This window comes from Phyllostomus discolor, chromosome 6, assembly GCF_004126475.2.
Source record: "Phyllostomus discolor isolate MPI-MPIP mPhyDis1 chromosome 6, mPhyDis1.pri.v3, whole genome shotgun sequence".
NCBI lineage: Eukaryota > Metazoa > Chordata > Mammalia > Chiroptera > Phyllostomidae > Phyllostomus > Phyllostomus discolor.
The window spans coordinates 25,621,929-25,642,271 of NC_040908.2; the positions used below are offsets into that span (position 1 = coordinate 25,621,929).

At 43.1% G+C, this 20,343-nt stretch overlaps 1 protein-coding gene across 1 annotated transcript in view; it reads left to right on the top strand.

Annotated features, from left to right (window-relative positions):
• The first annotated feature begins 8,878 nt into the window (after window positions 1–8,878).
• MTA3 (metastasis associated 1 family member 3) overlaps window positions 8,879–20,343 on the top strand; it is a 165,564-nt gene continuing 154,099 nt past the window's right edge. Inside the window, exons 1-3 of the mRNA XM_028516324.2 lie at window positions 8,879–8,976; window positions 10,612–10,679; window positions 17,947–18,044. Of these exons, the coding sequence (XP_028372125.1) occupies window positions 8,949–8,976; window positions 10,612–10,679; window positions 17,947–18,044 (194 nt within the window). The 5' untranslated portion in view covers window positions 8,879–8,948. The remainder of the gene's footprint in view (window positions 8,977–10,611; window positions 10,680–17,946; window positions 18,045–20,343) is intronic.

Sequence of the window (20,343 nt, forward strand, 5' to 3'; positions counted from 1 at the left end):
AATAAGGAGGCTCCATGAAATGCTGGAACCTTCTCTCCTCCCTATGCCTCCAGAATTCTGACTCCTAATGTGGGTTCCACCCTCTATTCCAAGAACATAGTTCAGATTTCACCTCATTACACCAGAAGAGTAGGGGTTGGGGGGGAAGTCCGGACCTCCAGGGGTGGATACTTTGTCTCCTCTTACAAAAAAGAAACAATCATGGGATTTGGTTGGACAGGTCCTGGGTGTCCTTTGCCAAAACCTCAAAAAGGTTAAATTGCCTTCAGGTCCCCTTTCCTTGGAGCCAGCTCCTCAGGACTCTGATGTGTGCAATTAAATGGGAAATAATATGTTGGTTACCACTAATGATAGGGTCCTGGCCTGGCTTTGTAAAAGAAGTTCCTAGGGGCAGCTCTGCAATACTCATGCTTTTTCCTTCCAAGACTTTAAAAGGAGATATAAACAATGATTCATTTATCCACAAGTTCAAAGTTTATCTATGAGCCCTTTAACATTTTCTGTCCTTTTTGAAATCAAAAGTGCAAATAAACTTTCCTCTCAGTCTCTTTTAGAAAGGGCAGCTGATACAAATCCACAGATAAAGATAAAAGTTGCTGATGAAAGGAGCAAAGTCTGGTCTCTAGCCTTTGTTTGGGGGGAGGGGGGTGTCAGGAGCCCACCTACCAGCCCTGGGAGCTGGGGTGTCTAACCTGCGGCCCTCGGGTTGCATGCAGCCCAGGATGACTGTGAATGAGGCCCAACACAAAATCATAAACTCATTTAAAACATTATGAGATTTTCACCCTGACTGCTGTGGCTCAGTGGTCGAGTGCCGGCCTGTGAATCAAAGGGTAGCTGGTTTGATTCCCGGTCTAGGGCATATGCCTAGGTTGTGCGTCAAGCCCCCGGTAAGGGGTGTGTGAGAGGCAACCGTACACTGATCTTTCTCTCCTTTTCTCTCCCTTCCCCCTATTAAAAAAAAGACATTATGAGATATTTTGTGATTACATGTCTCCATGTATTTAATATGGCCCAAGACAACTCTTCTTCCAGGGTGGTGCAGAGACTCCAAAAGTTTGGATGCCCCTGCCTTGGAGTCATCTACACAATAGAATATCTCGGGCCAGAACCCTATCGATAGGTGTTGGCTGCCCAGGACCTGGACTGTTAGGAACCACCAAAACAAAGATGGCAGGGGAGTTGGTCTCCAATGACTAGCACCTTGCCAAATCTAGTGGACAGTGTGTTGCTCTGGTATGTCACAGTCGGACCCCTTTTAATTTTTCTTGGCTTCAGGGACCTGTATTCCTCTGGCATTTCTCCATTCTCCCCGCCTTGTGATTCTCCTTTTCCTGGTCACTGCATGAGTGCTTCTCAGTCTTGGCTGCACAGTAGAATTATCTGAGGATTTTTATTGAAAATGGAGACTCAGGGTCCATTCCACCCTAATTAAATGAGGGTCTCTGGGGGTGGGGCTTGGTAGTGTGATAGTTCTGGTGCAGAGAGGGTACAGAACCAACCTCTGCTCTCAGTGCTGGCTTGTCTGAGGCCTTAGGCTTTGGCCTTCCTCTCTATCTATACTATCTCCCTGGTGATTGCACAAGTCCCCAGCTTCATGGACTGCTGACACAATGGTGACTCCAAAATTTGTATTTTCTTAGCCTGGGCCTATGTGCTGAGCTCCAGAGCCCAGATCCAGTTGTCCATTTAACACCTCCGAACAGTTTATGTATGTATGCATTTATTTATTTATTTATACTTTTTTCTTGAATTTATTGGGGTGACATTGGTGGATAAAATTATATAGGTTTCAGGTGTACAATTCTGTAACACATCATCTGTATATTGTATCGTGTGTTCGCCACCCCAAGTCAAGACTCCTTCCATTACCATTTATCCCCCTTTACCCTCTTCCACCTTCCCCACCCCCTTTCCCTCTGGTGATCGCTGTTGTCAGTAATCTACTGCTGCTCGTGGGAATGTGTGTTGTCCTTCAGGATACCGCCTCTGGCCCTTAGCTGAGATGCATAGTATCTGAATGCCTTCTTCTGTTTGTGCTAAGTGAACCACGTCAGCTAGAAGGAGAGACACACTGAGATAAGCTGAGCTCTGTCTCAAGGGTTTGAGCAAGACTGAGATGCAGTGGTGCTGCTGGGCCCCTTCTTTCCCAGTGTATCTCTCTTTTATCCCCTTATTCCATTTCTATGTCCCTTAGCCTCTGCTCAGTTTTCTGGCTGAATCTGTGTTTCCTTAAAATTGAGTGGAGGATACCATCTGTATTCGTTTTCTAGGGCTGCCGTAACAAATTGCCACAAATTGGGTGACTTCAAAAACTGACATTTAATCTCTCACACTTTTGAAGGCCAGGAATCAGAAATCAAGGTGTCAAAAATCAGGGTCGCCCTGATCGGTGTGATTCAGTGGGTTGGGTGTCCTCCTGCAAACAGAGGGGTCACTGGTTTGATTCCCGGTCAGGGCACATGCCTGGGTTGCAGGCTGGGTCCCTGACTGGGGGCCTGCAAGAGGCAACGGATTGATATTTCTCTCACACATCAATTTTTCTCTCCCTCTCTTTCTCCCTCCTTTCCTCTCTCTCTAAAAATAAATAAATAAAATATATTTTAAAAAATCAGGGTTGTCCCTTCTGGGGAGGGGGCGAGGTTCTGAGGAAGAAACCCTATGCCTCTCCCTTGTATCCAGTGGTTGCTGTGATCTTTGGCTGTCCTTGGCGTATAGTATAGCTTTATAACTGCAGTCTCTGCCTCCTCCTTCATATGGCCTTCTCTTCATGCTGAATCCTTTCTTCTGTCTCTTATAAGGACACTTGCCATTGGATTTAGGGCTCACCCTAATCCAGGATGACCTTAATAATCCAGATCCTTGATTTTGTCCACCAATATCCTTTTTCTAAATAAGGTCACATTCACAGGTTCCAGGTGGGCATAGCTTTTGGGGGACTACCATTCAACCCACTGCACAATTTTAGAGGCCAAAGGGAGAGGTAGGAAATAGATTTGCTTTTTTGGTCTGTGTCTCTTCCCTTCTCCTCTTATTCTTTTGTCTTCCGTCCTCCACCCCACACTGGCTGCCTTTCTAGAGCTGGGAGCAGAACTCCGTATCTGAGAAATCTGCTGGCCCTTGTGGGATGGTCAGCCTGGAGCATTCCCCCTTGTCTTCACCATCTGTCTTGCTCGGTGATTATGTGACTCTTTACCCATGTCCTGCATGTTTGCACGTTTAGACCTGGACTCTGATCTTCTGAACCTGGACCTGCTAAACCTGTTTTTACCCAAGCTGAAGGACTCAGGGAACCTGCTTTTTTCCCTGGGGCCAGGGTTTGGCTTACTCCTCAGACAAGACAAGCTAGGTTCTGTGCTGATGGTAACACAGAAGAGGATAGTTCCAGCTCAGGTCTGTCTCCTAAGCTTCGGGTCTGTTCATCCATCTCTTTCCTGAAGAGGAGACATCTACTTGGGTGTTTTCAAAGGCATATCGATCATAACACATTTAACACTGAACCTGTCAACTGTTGCCTCTCCCCCAACTTGCCTCCCCTCTTGTGTTCTCTACTCACCGAATTGCACCTCTTTCCACCCAGTTGCTTATAACTCGCTATTACCCTTTCACTCTACGTCTTCCAAAAGCCACCAGATCTTGTAGCTCCTACCTCTTGTATTTCCCTCAAACCCATTTATTTCTCTCACGTGCCACTGATTCTATTCTAGGTCAAGCCATCATCTCTCTCACCAATGTCCCAACTCTTTTTGCCTGCACTCTCTGCTCTCTCTATTACCTGTGATGTCGGCTCTTGGTTCTTGGGTTTGGCCAAGAAAGAATTCAGAGCCGAGAACTATAGCACAAGAGGAAGTTTATTTAGCATGCAAAGTGAAAGTATACTCAAAGAGAAGATTCGAGCGAGCTGCTCAGAGAGCTAGCTGCCTTGGTTGGCTTTTCAGAAAGACAGTCACAGAGGCAGAAGTAAGCCCACTGGGCTGCATGAACTCAGGAAACAATTTATAGAGGCGAAGAAGGGGCCTTTGAAAACGGGTTCAGGGGGTGAGGCCAGGATGATCTGCTGCTGCTGTCGGCTCCCCTGGTTGCAAGTCTCATGAGGACCCTTAGAGCTCAGGAGAAAGAAAGCAAAGATACATGCCTAAAGGAAGAAGGGGCAAGGTGTGCTCTAGAGCAGTGGTCCCCAACCTTTTTTGGTGGGGGGAAGGAGGCGGAGCTCAGGAGAACTTTGCTTATGGCCCTGTTCCTAACAGGCCAGCGACCTTTAGCAGTCTGTGGCCCAAGAGTTGGGGATCCCTGTGAGAGAGAGAGAGAAAGAAAGAAATAGAGATGAATTTGGGAGTATGCAAGTGCACGTGAACACTGGGTTCCTTTGTCTTAAAAACTTTATCTGTTTTCTAAAGTCAGGAATTTTAGGGAAGGTCTCAGGGGAGGATCTCAACAGAATAGTCATAAGCTTTCCCAGTGTGTCCTTTAGTATGCTAATTCATCAAAATGAGCATATAGGGTCAGGGTCGAGGTTCCTACTGATTGGCCTGGACTAGGGGTCATTGCTCATTGCAGCTGTTCCTGATGTCAGCCATGGTATCACTTCATCTGGTTTTGCTGCTTTTCTGGGTCTGGAGCTGAAACACAACTGAGGCCTAGATGTTATCTCTCGTTTGACCAAAACTCTGTCTCTGTGTAAACATACTTGAGCCTTCGTTCCTCAGATTATTTGATGTTGATCAGAACCTCATTGTCCTGAGGGCTTAAGGCTTGAGGGAGGGAGTGGTCATGCAAGAGACTGGTGAGTCAGGGTGCTGGATGAAACCAGTTTGAGTCAGCTCTCTGTCTCAGTTTCCCCATTCCTTTTGCCTAGGAATTTTCTGAGCTTCCTGTTATTCTGCCTCATCTCCACTTGTTCTTTTCTTTCCTGCAGCCCGAGTCATTTCTATAAACTCTCCCTGATATATTCCTTCAGTGCTTCCTATTGTCCCTTAGGATTCTTTTCCTTGTCCCACACCCTACACTTCCCAGGCATCTCTCATTCAAATCCACAGCTCTCTACATGCTGAAAAAGGGAATCACAACTGAGGCCTGGATGTTATCTCTAGTTTGACAAAAACTCTGTCTCTGTGGTCAACAGACCCAAGGCTCTGTTCCTAAGATTGTTTGATGCTGATCAGAACATCATTGTCTTGAGGGTTTAATGCTTACGGGAGGGAGTGGTTGTGCAGGAGAGGAGGAGGCAGGTGAGTCGGGGTTAACCTTCTTGGGGCTCATCTATTCCCCATTGTGACTTTCAGTCCCCTTTTCACTACCTGGCACCAATGTTGTCACTAGAGAATCTCCTGTGGGTACAACCAAATAGCTGAGCTAGCTACCCCCTTCGAGGGCATGTTGGAACCCTAAAACACACACTTCTAAAAAGCAGGACAGTCTGGGTTTGGTCCTGGGTTTCCTGTTTTTAGCACAAGGATCGATGGGAGGAGAAGCATCTCCAGACTCTACTTCCTTTCCCTTAGAGGCTCCCTTGCTTTGATTCTTTTTTTTAAAATTTAATCTTTATTGTATTTCTTTCTTCTCTCCCCCCCAAACCCTTGCTTTAATTCTTGTTGTCACATACCTACATTTTTCCTGGGACAAAATCATCTTCCTTTAATGACTAGGACCTCCTTAGAACAGCTTTGTTTTTTTCCAAAAGAATTTTAATAAATAACAAAATAAGTTGGTGGAGTGAGAGAGATAGAGAGATCACAGAACACCCAAACAACATAGAGTTCCTTACCTAAAGCCTGGCACCAGTTTCAGCTTGCTGTAATTACATTCTAGACCACCAGGCTTCTTTCATGAGGTCAGTGTGACGAAGCTTCCAGACTTGGTGGCCAGCCCCATCTTATTTATTTATTTATTTTTTGCATGTGTGAAACTTCACCGTGAAGTTGAAACAAAAACCAATTCTATGTCTCATGTATAGCTCTCTTACAGCATGCACTTATCTTCGGCTCCATGGTGGGATGCTGAAAATGCCCTGGGCTTTTAGGCAATCCCTTATCTGTTTTTTTTTTTTTTTTTAAGACTTTATACATTTAACTCTGGCTGGTATAGCTCAGTGGACTATGCATGGGCCAGTGAATCAAAAGGGTTGTTGGTTCAATTCCTAGTCAGGGCACATGCCTGGGTTGCCAGTCAGGTCTCTAGTAGGGGACACAGGAGAGGCAACCACACACTGATGTTTCTCTCCCTCTCTTTCTCCTTCCCTTCACCTCTCTTTGAAAATAAATAAATAAATAAACAAATAAAGTAAACAAATATTTTTTTTAATAGAGAAGGGAGGGAGAAAGAGAGGGAGATAAACATCAATGTGTGGTGGCCTCTCGCACTGAGCCCCACACTGGGGACTCAGTCTGAAACCCAGGCATGTGTCCTGACTGGGAATTGAACCAGTGACCCTATGGTTCACAGGCCAGCACTCAATCCACTGAGCCATACCAATCAGGGCCCTTATCTGGTTCTTCAATAAAAACAGCCTCCTTAGGAAATTTTACCCACAGGAGAGATGGATTTGCCCTCGAATTCCTGGCATGGTCCGAAAGACACTCCTTTGTAATGAGGATGGCTGGAATAGAAGAAACCTAATAATTATGAAGCTTTTAACATGTGCCAAACACTTTAAATATTTAATTTTTAGCACAAGCCTTTGCTGTAGGTGTCAATCGCTAATTATATTTTGTAGAACTTGAGACTCAGAGGAGTTAAGTAATTTGTTCAAGATTTTAAAGCTAAAGAGCTAAACTAAGAGTAAAGTTTGGGCTGGTTGATGACAAGAAAGTAGAAGTGCCTTTGCTTTCTTCGAAGGTGCAGACTTTTCCACCCTTCTTTGTCTGGTTGGAGGGAGTCTTTTAGTCTAAAAACATCTGCCAAACTCCCTGATGTGCACACCTCTTTGGTATTAGGAGGTACTGAAGTTTCATAGACAAAGTCCTTGCCTGCTGCCAGTTTACTGGATGACTCCAGGTAACTTATTCAACTTACTTATATGTCAGCTCAGACATAGAGTGACATCAGATTAAGTCACAATACATTTTTGATGGGATCTCCAATAAAATGATGATAAATAACAGCTATGCAGTGTGCATACCAGACACTTGCTTGTTGTCTTTGGGTCAAAAGAGTTGATTGCAGGCTCCCAATTTGACACATGGTATAAAACCCTTGGGAATCTGAAACTTTCTCAAGCTGCGGGGGAGGGGGAAGAAAAGCAACAGACACCTGCTATTTGCATAGTGCTCTACAGAGCATTTCCGAATCTGCCCAACTGATCCTCACCCCGCCTGCGCAGTGGGGTTAGTGTACCCATTTTAACAGATGAGAAATCTTGGGTCACACAGTCAATCAAGGTAAGTCAGGCAAAGGTGCTTTGCTTATTTTATTTTTGACTTTGCTTCAGATATCTAGAAACTTTTTTCACCTCAAACATTTGTCATAATGGACCAACACAAATGCCATCAACAGGCAAACGAAACACAATCTTATTTTCTGGGGACACCTCCCATCCCTGCACAGACCTCCAAACCCAGAGTCAACAACACACAGCTCTGCATCCCCAGGAACAACAAACAACCCATACCAGTAAGGGATCATCTTCATGTTTGTTTGTTTACTTATTTATTACTTAATTTTTTTTTAAATTACTGATTTTTGGAGAAAAATTTGTTCCACTTTATGCATTCGGTGACTGAGTCCTGTATGAGCCCTGACTGGGGATTGAATCCGCAGCAACCTGGGTGCATCAGGTGGATGCTCCAACAAACTGAGCTACCTCGCCAGGGAAGTCTTCTTGTTTATTACACAACAATGTCTGGGAGAAGTTTGGAATGGATTGGCTTCTTTAAAGAAAGTTGTTTGTGTTCGTGTGAGGGATAGCCAGCTAAGATTAAACTCTCCTTGTTTTTTTTATTTCTGTGAGCGTATGAAGGCTGAGCAAATAACGATTGTCTAGAGAATCAGCATGGGAAAAATAATAACTATGTAAAAGCTTTAGGCACACAACCAAGTTAACAGTCCAACAATAAACAGCACGCGGATTGACAGCATACCCTCCTTTGGAGGTGGTGATGGTGAACCATAGAGCCCAGTATCCTTTTGAACAACGAACACCCTCCCCCCCACCCTCTCCTCTCAGCAGGGCAGAGCTGTATATAGGGACTGTTTAGAGGCAAGTCCTCCTGGTGTGGGGGAGTGGGTTCTGTTCAACCCAGTTTTGGGGCGAACGCTGATAGACGGGCCAATGCAGTTAGGGCGGACTTGGAAAGCAGCCAGTTTTTCTAGCCTGGTCCCCAGCTGGGTCTCTGCCTGGGAAGCTGGAAGCACGTGGTGGGGCTTCCTGGCCCCTGAGCCTAGAGGCTCCAACAAGCCCTATTAACATCGCCACAAGGAAGGCACCCTGCATTGTGCACTTATTTGTATCCATGTGTTTGCCTTAAGACTGGAATCTACGTGCTCGAGGTCACTTTTGCTGGGGTTCCCAGAGGGACAGACCTGTCTCCGGGTGGGCAGGTGACAGGGTACCTGGGTAAAGCGGTAGGGGCTCCGGAGAGGCTGACCCCGTGCCCCCACCCCAATTTTCTAATGGGCCCTGGTCCACATTTGCGAGTGCTGGCCTCCCCCTGGGTCAGGACCCTTACCCTAGGAGCCTGCACTTCCAGCAAGGTCCCTCAGACCGTCCCCTTCCCCGATTCCCTGCTGGCCAGGCATCGCTCCGACCTCCCCTGGTCCGGCCCACTGGGCCGCGCTACCCTGAGGCTGGGAGCCCGCACCTGCCCCACCCCGCGGCGTCCCCTCCCCTTCACTTCCCCCTCCCCTCGTTCCCTCCTTCCCCTCCCCCCTGCGGCGAGGCGGCAGCAGCGGCTGAGGCGGCGGCGGCGGGCGGGGCTCGGCTCGGCTCGGGCTCCGCGGGCGGGCGGGCGGACATGGCGGCCAACATGTACCGGGTCGGAGGTAGGAAGGCTCGGCCCGACCCGGCCCGTTTGGGAGCGGGCTGCGGGAAGGGGAGGTCGGGGCGAGTTCACCCTAACCGCTGGCAGCACGGGCGCCCGGACTGAGGGCGCGGGGGGCGGGGGGACGCCGGGGCCCGTAGAGGGGCCGGGGCTCCCTACCCCGCCGCCTTCCCCTCCCCCTCCCCCGCCGGGGCCCGCCAGGGGCCCAGGCCCACCCCCCACCCGCCCAGTGTTTCAGGGTCAGGCCTGTACTTGGGGGCGTGAATTATCAGACGCCCCTCCATGAAACTCCCATGGGGGTAGGGACCGTCGAGCCCCCTAATAGGGTTGTCTTTCCTCGCGTGGCTTCTAGGCAGTGGGGGTTGCATAGGGTGGGGGACATCCTTCCCATCTTCTACTTATCTTCAGTGGGAGTGTGAGGCGGGGGTGTGGGTGAGGGGGGCCCATCTGGACAGGCCTGTTTGCGGGGACAGGGCCCAGCACCTCTCCTTCCTCACACCCCCTTTGGTTGCTGTCCTGCCCCCCAAGAATGGGGCTTAGTGGGGCCAGGGCACCGCAGCCAGAGCGGGGGAGTTGAGCTCCGCCTGGACGTTTGCTCTCCTGTCCGCCTCCTTCCCAGCCTTCTGCAGAAGAGAGAAATAAGGTCAAACAAACTTTCTCCCTACTCACGACGCCCTCCTCCCTCTTTCCTGGTAAAATAATAATTCAGATAAGTGGCGTGTTTGTGTGTGAGACATGCTTTTGCTTCTCTGCTCATTAGCTGAGCTCCTGATGGATGGTGCTGGGAATGGCCTGTCTGAATGAGGCCACTTTGCAGAAGAGAGACAGGAAAGAGCTACTAAGATAGACAACAATGCAGCCCAGCCTCTCAAATAAACAAACACACAGTGGGCAGTTTCCAGTGAACCTATTCCATGAGAGAAGAAGCCACAGTTGAAAATTTTACACTGTTAAAGGCCTGCAGCGATTTTTTAAATAACAGAACTCTGAATGGATCTTGATTACATATGGTAAAGATGTGAATAAAGACTCTTGATACCACCTCGGAGACCTGTGTCTCTTAGAAAGTGGGCGCCCGCCCTTGCCCCTCATCTTCTAGATAGAGCTGTGGAAAAGTTTGTCAATGTGCTTCCCCTTACTCGATCCACTCACCTGATTTCCTCTTTTTTTTTTTTTTTTAAGTTGATGATTGAAATGTGCTTTGAGCTGCCAAACCTTTCAAGATGCTCTGAATTTGTCTTAGGCCAATAGTTTTATGTGAGAAGTGTACTCCAGAGCAAATTGGATTGGAGGGAAAAGATGTAAAAGTGGTTATAGTGTGAAAGACACTTGTTTGTCAGCTCTGACTACTCAGTGATGACACAAGGTATCTTTGTTATTAAAGAAATGACATGTGTGGGACAGGAGTCCAGAACTTGATAAAACATTAATTGAAATGAACATGCCAGGAAAATAAGGGTCTGAATAGTAGGCACATGGGAGAATGTATTAAGGTTGCATTACTGAGTTTGTTTTTACCAGGGAATGAATTACATGCCTCATTTTGAATGTGAATTGCCTAATGTAGAAAGTCATAGATCCACAAATGTGAACTTTCTGTTGAAAAGATTAAGCTCTTTACTTCCTTTAATTACAGATTATGTCTACTTTGAGAATTCCTCCAGCAACCCGTACTTAATCAGGAGGATAGAAGAACTCAACAAGGTATATACTTGAGTATCCTTGATTCTAATATTAAAAAGCAATTGTTTTCCATTGAAGATAATTGGGTAAAGGGTATAGAGGTGATTTTACTTTCAGTCCTAGACTCTCTGAAAGTAGAGATTTCAGATTAGAGAATTATGCAGTATTCTGAATGTTCATTTCCTTTTATAATTACCTCATATTAAATATTATTGGATATTTAACATCTGCAGATTTCTTCAGATTGCTTAGAGCTTCTCAGAGTAGGTTGTTCCTGTAACTCAGTTCCTTTTTATATTTAGAGTCGTAATTTGTATTTCTCCCTTTTTATTTTATTTTATTTTTAAATTTTAAATATTTTACTTATTTTTTGAGAGAGTGGAAGGAAAGGAGAAAGAGAAAGAGAGAAATGTCAATGTGCAAGACACATAGATCCAATCTGCTGTCTCTTGCATGGCCCAAAATTGGGGACCTGGCCTGTAACCCAGGTATGTGCCCAGACTGGGAATCGAACCAGTGACCTTTTGGTTTGCAGGCCGGTGCTCATTACACTGAACCACATCAGCCAGGGCAATTTCTCCCTTTTTAGTGAATTAATTTTGTCCTCTTTCAGCTTTAAAAGGAGGAAGTTAGGAAATACAGTATTGAAGGGAATTTGTAAAATTCTGGACTAGCTTTGATGTAATATGTAATATAAACTGACTTTGTACCTTAGACTTAAGTAAGTAAAACTTTGACATTAAGGTTTGTCTCTGATCGCAGGTGTTCAGGACGTCAGAAGCATTATGACTTTGTAGTAGATGAGCTTTTCCAGTGGAGGCACACAAAACATTAAAAAACTACGTGAATCGTAGATTTCTAATGATGCTCTGATTTCCTGCAAACCACTTTGAGGGTTATTTGTATAGCTTATGAAAATTCATAGTGTTAAAATGTTTGAGGCTGTCTACTTGATGCCTTTCCCCCAAAATACCATCTGGAGATTGGTCCAGTTCTGAGTCCTAGGAAGCCAGGTATCATCAAGGACATTCCAGGCCTACAAACCTTGAGATTTTGGTTTGCTTCTGGGATTACAGCAGGAGCTGTGCATTTTTAAGACTTCTGGAGCCTTGGCCAGTGTGGCTCAGTTGGTTGGAGTGTCATCCTGTAACTGAAAGGTTGTGGGTTCGGTTTCCTCAGGGCACACCTAAGTTGGGAGTTCGATCCTCCGTCCTGGCCCGTATGGAAGGCAACCAGTCAATGCTTCTCTCTGGCATTGCTGTTTTTGTCTCTCCCTTCCTCTCTAAAAGCAATGAAAAAATGTCTGAGGATAATGTTAAAAATAAAATAAAACAAAACTTCTGTAGTATTTGCGACCACCACCAAATGTAGATAGTGGCCTCAGGACTGGATCAGGCTGTGGGTGGAACTGTCCCTGTCGGACGGCCACTCCTGCTGCTCTGCACTGTGCTCGTTTGGCCCCCAGCACCGTAGACAGTGCTTACGTGTTTCTTACACGTGCCCTCCTTAGAGCCATTTAGTTGTTACCATTCTTCTGTACCTTGCTCTTTTTTCCATTCTCTTATCACCATTGAGTATATGTAATTATTGTGTCTTTCCATTGCCTGTTTCCCCAAACTAGAATGTAAGATCTGTGTGTGTAATGATTTTCTCTGTTCACTAATGCATCATCCCAAGTGTCTTAGAATAGTGGCTGGCCCACAGTTATGACGTTCGGTAAATATTTGTTGAATTAATGGATTTCTCAAATGTCTGCTGTTAATGCTTGTACATAGTTTTTCTGTTTACAAAGTATTTTGATTCATTTGTTCTACAGATATTTCTGAGAACCTGCCACTTGTCAGGCACTTTTAGATAGGCACTGTTAGGAATTCAGGGCTGAAGAAAAGAAAATGGAGACAGACACGAAGGAAATAGCAACTGTGTTAAATTTATAAATATTAGGAAGTATATAATCTGGGGATTCACATCTGTTACCTCTGTTGAGCCTCATAATAACCTTAAACCATTAAGGCAGATGCATTATGAATTACAGTCATGAAGGACACAGTGGAATGACTGGGTTACCCATTGAGCTTGAACCTGGATCATTTCACACTCCTTTATATTACCATTCACTTCAAAAGTACCCCTCCCCACTCACCATTCCTCACCTTCTGTCTGCCCCTCAGCTTTCAGCCAAGAGTCATTAATGTAATAATTGTCCTTTGGGAGCTGGAGATGACTGAACCGTGAGGAGTAGGACTCTGTTATTTCAAGAATGGCAGTTTGACTGGAGGGAGTATTGGTAAACAACTGAAATTGGCTAGTTAAGTACTAAATATTCACAGAGGGCCTTTATTTCTGAAGGGATGTGAAAAAGATATCTTTTTAAAAAAAAACATTGATTTTTAGAGAGGAAGCAGTTGAGGAGGACAGAGAGAGAGAGAGAGAGAGAGAGAGAGGAAGAAAGAAAGAAAGAAACAGCGATTTGTTCTACCTATTTATGAATTCATTAGTTGCTTCTTGTATGTGCCCTGACTGGGATTGAACCTGCAACCTTGGTATATCAGGATGGTGCTCTAACCAACTAAGCTACCTGGCCAGGCCTAAAAGAGATCTCATTTTAAATAACCCATTAAGCAAATATTTCTTGAGCACCTATTATGTACTAGGAATTATGTTAGGCTCAGATATAATAATGAATGATATGGATATAGTCCCTGCCCTCACAAAGTCTGTGTTCTCAGGGAGGAGATGAGGGAGACACATGAAAAGATGTTATTAGGCATAAAGAAAATAGTGATAAATAGTGTTAACTCCTAAGAAGGAAATATGCAACAGCTTTGCATAAGGAATAACAACTGGTCAGTTCTTTTGGACAGAGAAGGAAAGGATTTTAAGTGCATTGAAGTTGAGGCCTAAAGGATGAGGAAGAGGTAGTCATGGCAGAGGCTATAAGAATGTTCCAGAAAGGCCTTGACTACTCAGAGGTCAAGTTGACAAAGTGGGGAAAGCTGGGTTATAGTATTTCTTTGTCTTTTTCTTCTTCTTTTTAAAATTACAGTTATAGAGTTTAGTCTCAATTTTTCCAGAAAAGTTTTTTTTTTAACTTTTATTTTTTTTAATTTTATTTATTCATTTTTAGAGAGGGGAAGAGAAGGAGAAAGAGAGGGAGAGAAATATCAATGTGTGGTTGCCTCTCGTGTGCCCCCTACTGGGGACCTGCCCTGCAGCTCAGCAACCCAGTAACCCAGGCATGTGCCTTGACTGGGAATCGAACTGGTGACCCTTCAGTTCACAGCTGGCACTCAATCCACTGAGCTACACCAGCCAAGGCAGTTTTGTGAACTTTTAGGTGCAAAACTAAGTATCAGTTGATGATCACAGTTCAATATTGTTATTTATACGCAGATATAGTTAAGATGTTTTTTTGGAAGAAGAATGTAAGGTTAAAATAGAAAACACCTTTTTGGTAAATTTTCTTTAGTCACAGTCTAGGTTGGGTATTGGTCTTGCTTCTAAAGATGGAGCCTACATACACGTTGAAAGAAATCTTTCTGCACATAACATTGAGGATGTATTCTCAGGAAGTTTTGGAAGGTGTGATTGTAGATAAAATAGCATGTGGTTTGCTATTGGGATTTTTTTTGGTATGTATACTGTGTAGTTTATATGTACCTTCATAATCTGCATATTTTATTAATCTTCCAACTTACTCTGAGATTCATTTTGTTTTGGGGCTTTCATTTTGTAAAAGGGCTTTTTTTTCTTTCAGTCGGAGGAAGGAATCACTGACTTCTTTAAGCATCTGATGACCCCCCCCCCCCCCCATCTACATTTGCACATAATTTCAGGAGATTCCCTCAAAGCCCTTTTATGGAATGCAGGTTAATACCTCTCCTGCCATTTGGGATCTTTTGGGAATAAGGGCAGAAATTGGGAAAGAAAAGTCCCTTTTTAAAAAAATTTATTTTATAAAGGTGTATTTTATTCTCATGAGAGAGAGAGAGAAACATTGATCGATTGGTTGCCTCCTGCATGCATCCCAGCTGGGGAAATGAAACCTGCAACCTAGGCGTGTGCCCTGACTGGGAATCGAACTGCTGACCTTTTGGTTACTAGACAATGCTCCAACCAACTGAGCCACACTGGCCAGTTGAGGAAAGTCCCTTTCCACTTGTTCCTTTTTTTTTTTTTTTAAGAGAGGGGAAGGGAAGGAGAAAGAGAGGGAGAGAAATATGATTGATTGCCTCTTGCACGGCTCCAACCAGGGACCAGGCCTGTAACCCAGACATGAGCCCTGAACAGGAATTGAACCAGAGACCTTTCAGTTTGCAGGACAGCACCCAACCCACTGAGCCACACCAGTCAAGGCTTTCCACTTGCTCTTTACTTTGGGTAAACCATGGACTTTCTGAAAATAGAAAGTGGTTTTTAAAAAAATTTTAAAAAAATGTATTTTCTAAGTATGGGATAGAAACAGATATGAGTATGAGGCAACTAAAATGGTTTTAGAGCTTAAGATAGACTCTTATTGTGAGAGGATGTTTCGATAGACCTGTTTGACAGAATAGAGATTTAAGAGGCTGCAGCCTAAATGGAGAAAAGAAACTGGTGTTCATTGTGGGTTCTTTTTTTTTAAATCCTCACCTGAGAACTTTTTTCGTTGCTTTTAGCGAGAGAGGGAAACATCAATGAGAGAAAGAGAAACATCCATTGGTTGTCTCTCACAGGCGCCAGATGGGGATCAAACTTACCCAGACTGGGGTTTGAACTCGCAACCTAGGTATATGCCCTGACTGGGAATTGAACCCACAACCTTTAGGTTACAGGATGATGCTCCAACCAACCGAGCCACACCAGCCAGGGCCATTGTGGGTTATTCTTTATACATGTCCCTACTTTTCCCATGTGTGGGTTTTTGCTCAGGGCCTTTTTTTTTTTTTCCTTAGACAATTTAGTAGTCCTCTAGGACTCACCTGTCGGGATTCCTTTCCTTTTTTCCTAGTGGTCCAGGATCTTTCCACCCCATTTCTTCTTCCCTGAAGCTTTTGCAGCCTCTATGACTGACAAGTGGAGTCTGAAGGGGAGAGGAGAAAGTAAAGGAAAATAGTGTGGGTAATATTGTCAAGGATGTTTTACATTTATGTGTTAGTTGTGGGGAATTGGTGAAAGTTTCTAATCAGGTGAGGGACAAGATTATAGCTGGGTTTTGGAGGGTTTGGAGAGGAGATGACATGTGACCAGGCATCCTTACTGTATTAGAGGCTTAGTGAGGGCAGGCACCATGTATCTGCAGTGCTTGGCCTAGTGCTGGGGCATGTAGGAAGGGCTAAAAAAGTTTTTAGTGAATATGTATTTCTTTGAATGTGTACACACACACACACACACACACACCCAGATTTTACATATGTCAAATATTTAACGTAGGTTTTAGAGCAGTACTTTTTCATACTATTTGTGGTAAAGAAGTTTCACTATCTTAGACTGCTTTTCTTTTTAATAAAGAAATGGGCTTTTTTTTGTTGTTTATTTATTTTTAGAGAGGGAAGGGAGGGAGATAGAGAGAGAGAGAAAAACATCAATGTGCGGTTGCTGGGGGTCCTGGCCTGCAACCCAGGCATATACCCTGACTGGGAATCGAACCTGCGACACTTTGGTTCGCAGCCCGCGCTCAATCCACTGAGCTATGCCAGCAAAGGCTTTAGACTGCTTTTCTAAAAATAAAAAAGAAAAATGAAATTTAAAATAGGCTTATAACAATACAACCCCCATTTTTCATTGTTAGGTTCAATAGTTATAAAATTAACTCTGAAATTCCATAATACTCATTTCATTACACAGTTACAGTGTAGACTGGGCCTTGGACTGCAGTTTGGGTAGTTCATTGTTTGGGTAGATGCTTGAGGGATATGTGTGTGTGTGTGTGTGTATGTGTGTATTGCAGAGGAATACTCTGGTTGTAAACAACCTAATAGCCAAGGGTGTACAAGTTAGAAGAGGTTATTTATTTTGGACTATGCCTCTCCATCCTATGCAGGTTTAAATAAGAACTTAATTAGGTTTGTAGAGTATTCCTATGGAAGGACGTCACTGGTGAGTCAGAAGAAAAATATGCCTTGAAACTCGTGTTTTGGATTTTTAACATACTTTTGTGTCAAGACAAAAACAATGAAGAGCTATAATCGAAGTCATTGATAGATTTTATGTACATGGAAATATTGGTTTGTTCATTTAGCAGATTACTGGATCATTACTTCTGAAGGATATATTTGATCATATATTGTGAAATCTAGAAGCACTTTGGTTAGGATTTAATATGATTTCAATTTTAAGGGGCAGCATTTCTATAAGACTTATTTTCACTCTAAAACTGCTGCTGAGCTTCACAAAATTGACAAATTTACTGCAGCACATATATATTCTTATTTCTTTATGTTTGAATATATCTGTAAGCCCAGAGAAATTCTGAAAATCTGTTTTCAATGTGTTTGAAATTGGAAATCACAATAGCTTTTTATTGTGCCCTATGTGTTTTTACAAAGAACTTTGTAATGAATGATTGGCCTTCTTGAAGGCTCTCAGAATTCATAAAGAACAGGAGAGTTGGAACCCGGGCCCCAGCTGCAGTAAATTACACCCTAACTAAATATTGATTTGTATTCTAGAGACTGTAGTCAGAAAGAAATAAGAGCTTCAGTGGTTTATAACTCAAGGTTTTTAATACTTTCATATGGGAAGGGAAAGTAAGTACTACTAAGATTATTGACTATTATGGATTCATAGACTCCCTTGGGCTGGAGACTGCTTTTCCAAGTTGTTTGGTCCATTCGGCCTGATGGCTGCCTACACCTGCAGGGCTTCATCATCAGTCCACTGTGGGGTGTTCAGGAGAGGGCTGGGTGATTTTACTCTTAGCCAGTGCTTCTGGGAGTGGTTTTGCAGGAGATATGTTTAACTGTCTTAAATAAGTTCTGTTGTGGCTGTTGAAGTTTTGGGGATTAGTTTCTCATGGCTAATCAGATTTAACTATGTCTGGCTTTATTCATTAAAATGGTCTGATCACTTTAGTTTAATTGATGCCAGTAAGTTATTTTATGTTTGACATTTTAGTGTCACTTGGACCCCGAACAAGTGTTGTTCATCCTTATTTGAAATTTTTAGCTTTCTGATTATCCTGCAGTTGTGGCTGGCACAGTGTAAAGATGAGTGTGACTTTATAATTGTGTTGTATTCTAGTTTTGTTTTATAAACTATTTGAATCTAATAATCAGTACAGATGACTTTTATTTTTCTTATTTCTTAGACTGCAACTGGCAACGTGGAAGCAAAAGTAGTGTGCTTTTATAGACGACGAGATATTTCCAACACGCTTATAATGCTTGCAGACAAGCATGCTAGTAAGTTAATTGTTTTTTTTTTCTTGGATTAATTAAAAAAATGTCAAGTCTTTTGTTTTCCATAATGTGTGGAAAAATACTTTTTTGTTACTTGTAGCTTTTTGCATTCCCATTTTTCTTCCTCTTAGTTTAGATGGGAGTAATTTTTAGGGTGGTGATTGGTTTTAGTATATTTTTTAGGTTGCATCATATGTTTCCTAATTAGTCAAAATGTTGACATAGAAGTCTTTGCAAGTAGGCTTTAGCAGACAGTCAGAGCAGTGTTTTGCCATGTCTCATTTTCAATGGTGGTTTGAGTGTATAACTATCAGGAAATTTATACTTCACTGGCATTTTCTTGGAGGACTTTTTCCTGTCTGTAAATAACTAGATAATACTTACATTCTTAAAAATCTTGAGTATTAACTATGTGGTTATAGTATTAGGGATGCATTAAAAATTGCTAGAAAAAGAAATGCAAAGTGATATTTAGATATTCGTTCCTGTAGATAACAGCTCTGAGCACTTCCTTTAAACATTTTTTAAAAAATTGATTTTAGCCCTGGCTGGTGTAGCTCAGTGGATTGAGCGTGGGCCTGCAAAGCAAAAGGTCACTGGTTCGATTCCCAGTCAGGGCACATGCCTGGGGTGCAGGCCAGGTCCCCAGTAGGGGGCGCACAAGAGGCAACCACACGTTGATATTTTTCTCCCTCTCTTTCTCTCTCCCTTACCCTCTCTCTAAAAATAAATAAATTTTAAAAGAATTGATTTTAGAGATAGAAGAAAGGAGAGAGACATCAATTTGTCATTCCAGTTATTTAGACATTCATTGGTTGATTCTTATTTAAAAAAATTTTATTTACTGATTTTAGAAGAAGGAAGAGAGAAACATTGATTTGTTTTTCTACTGATCTATGCATTCATTGGTTGATCTTCTTTTTGGTAAACATTTTATTTATTTATTTTTAGAGAGAGGGGAAGGGAAGGAGAAAGAGAGGAAGAGAAACATCAATGTGTGGTTGCCTCTCACGTGTCCCATATGTGGGACCTGGCCTGCAACCCAGGCATGTGGCCTGACTGGAAATCAAACAAGCGAGCGATCCTTTGGTTCGCAGGCAGGTATTCAATCTACTGTGTTATACCAGCCAGGGCCATTGGTTGGTTCTTGCGTGTGCCCTACTGGTGATTGAACCCACAACAATAGCATACTAGGGTGATGCTCTAACCAACTGAGCTACCCAGGCAGGGCTAAAATTTAAAAAAATTTAAATGTAGTAGGTAAATACACCTAAGCACTTATTTGTAGTATAATCTGTTTGTATTGCATTTATTTGTTTTTTGTCCAATCAACAGTTTTAACATATTTTAGCATCTTTTTTTAAAACAACAGTCTTAAAATGATTTATTTTTAAAAAAGGCATATACAGACAATAAGTACTTTATTTTGAAAGCCATCTTTCGGTGTGACACTGTGATCTGCAGTGGGTCTTGGAGACCCTGAAGCTGTAGAGGCGATGTGGGGCTGGGTGAGGGAGGCCGCTGTGTGCACGCATGGTTCGTTCTCTTCTGTCTGCTAGGGAGCCGTTCCCCCGCCGCGCTGCCAGTTTAAACGGGCAGATGGGTTGTCTCATGAGTTAAATTCCTATTACGTATTCTGCTGTGTAGTTCATAGTGTTTCTAAATTTCTGTTTTTATATAGAAAGTATTCATTATGATACAGATTGTATAATATTTACAAATTTTATATTGACAGATTCAGGGCATTCGTGTCTATCCCATATGTATGTGACCAAAATAATTGCTTTTTTTTTTTTAAGTTAAAGGGAGTTTATTAGTGAAGCAGTGAGGCAAAGAATGGGCTACTCCATAGAGTAGGCAAAATAATTGCTTATTAGAATGACATACTAGTCAGTTATTTTAGCTATTATCCAAACTCTGTAAATTCAATGTGTAGTCAAGTGTCTACATAAAGTTATTTGCATTTTTGTTCACCATTTACAACATAAACTTAAAAAAGGTAAAATGCTTCATTTATATTCACATATTTGGGGTTTAAGAAGCTGCTAATGCAGCTTCTTAAGTTGTTACTGCGAAAGTAGTGAAATGTAAAGATTGTTAAGGGATTTGCCGACCCTTCCTGGAGGGTCTCAGCATGCCTGTACCTGGGGGCTATTTTAGACTTGTGTATACAGAAAATCAGTTTTTTCAGAATTGATTGGGTTTTTGGGATTGACTCATAGAAACCAAATTTTAAGAGACTTGAGTCAATCAAATTACGTACTGGCAGTTGTGCAGTGTAGAGAAAGACCTGGGTTCAGATTCTG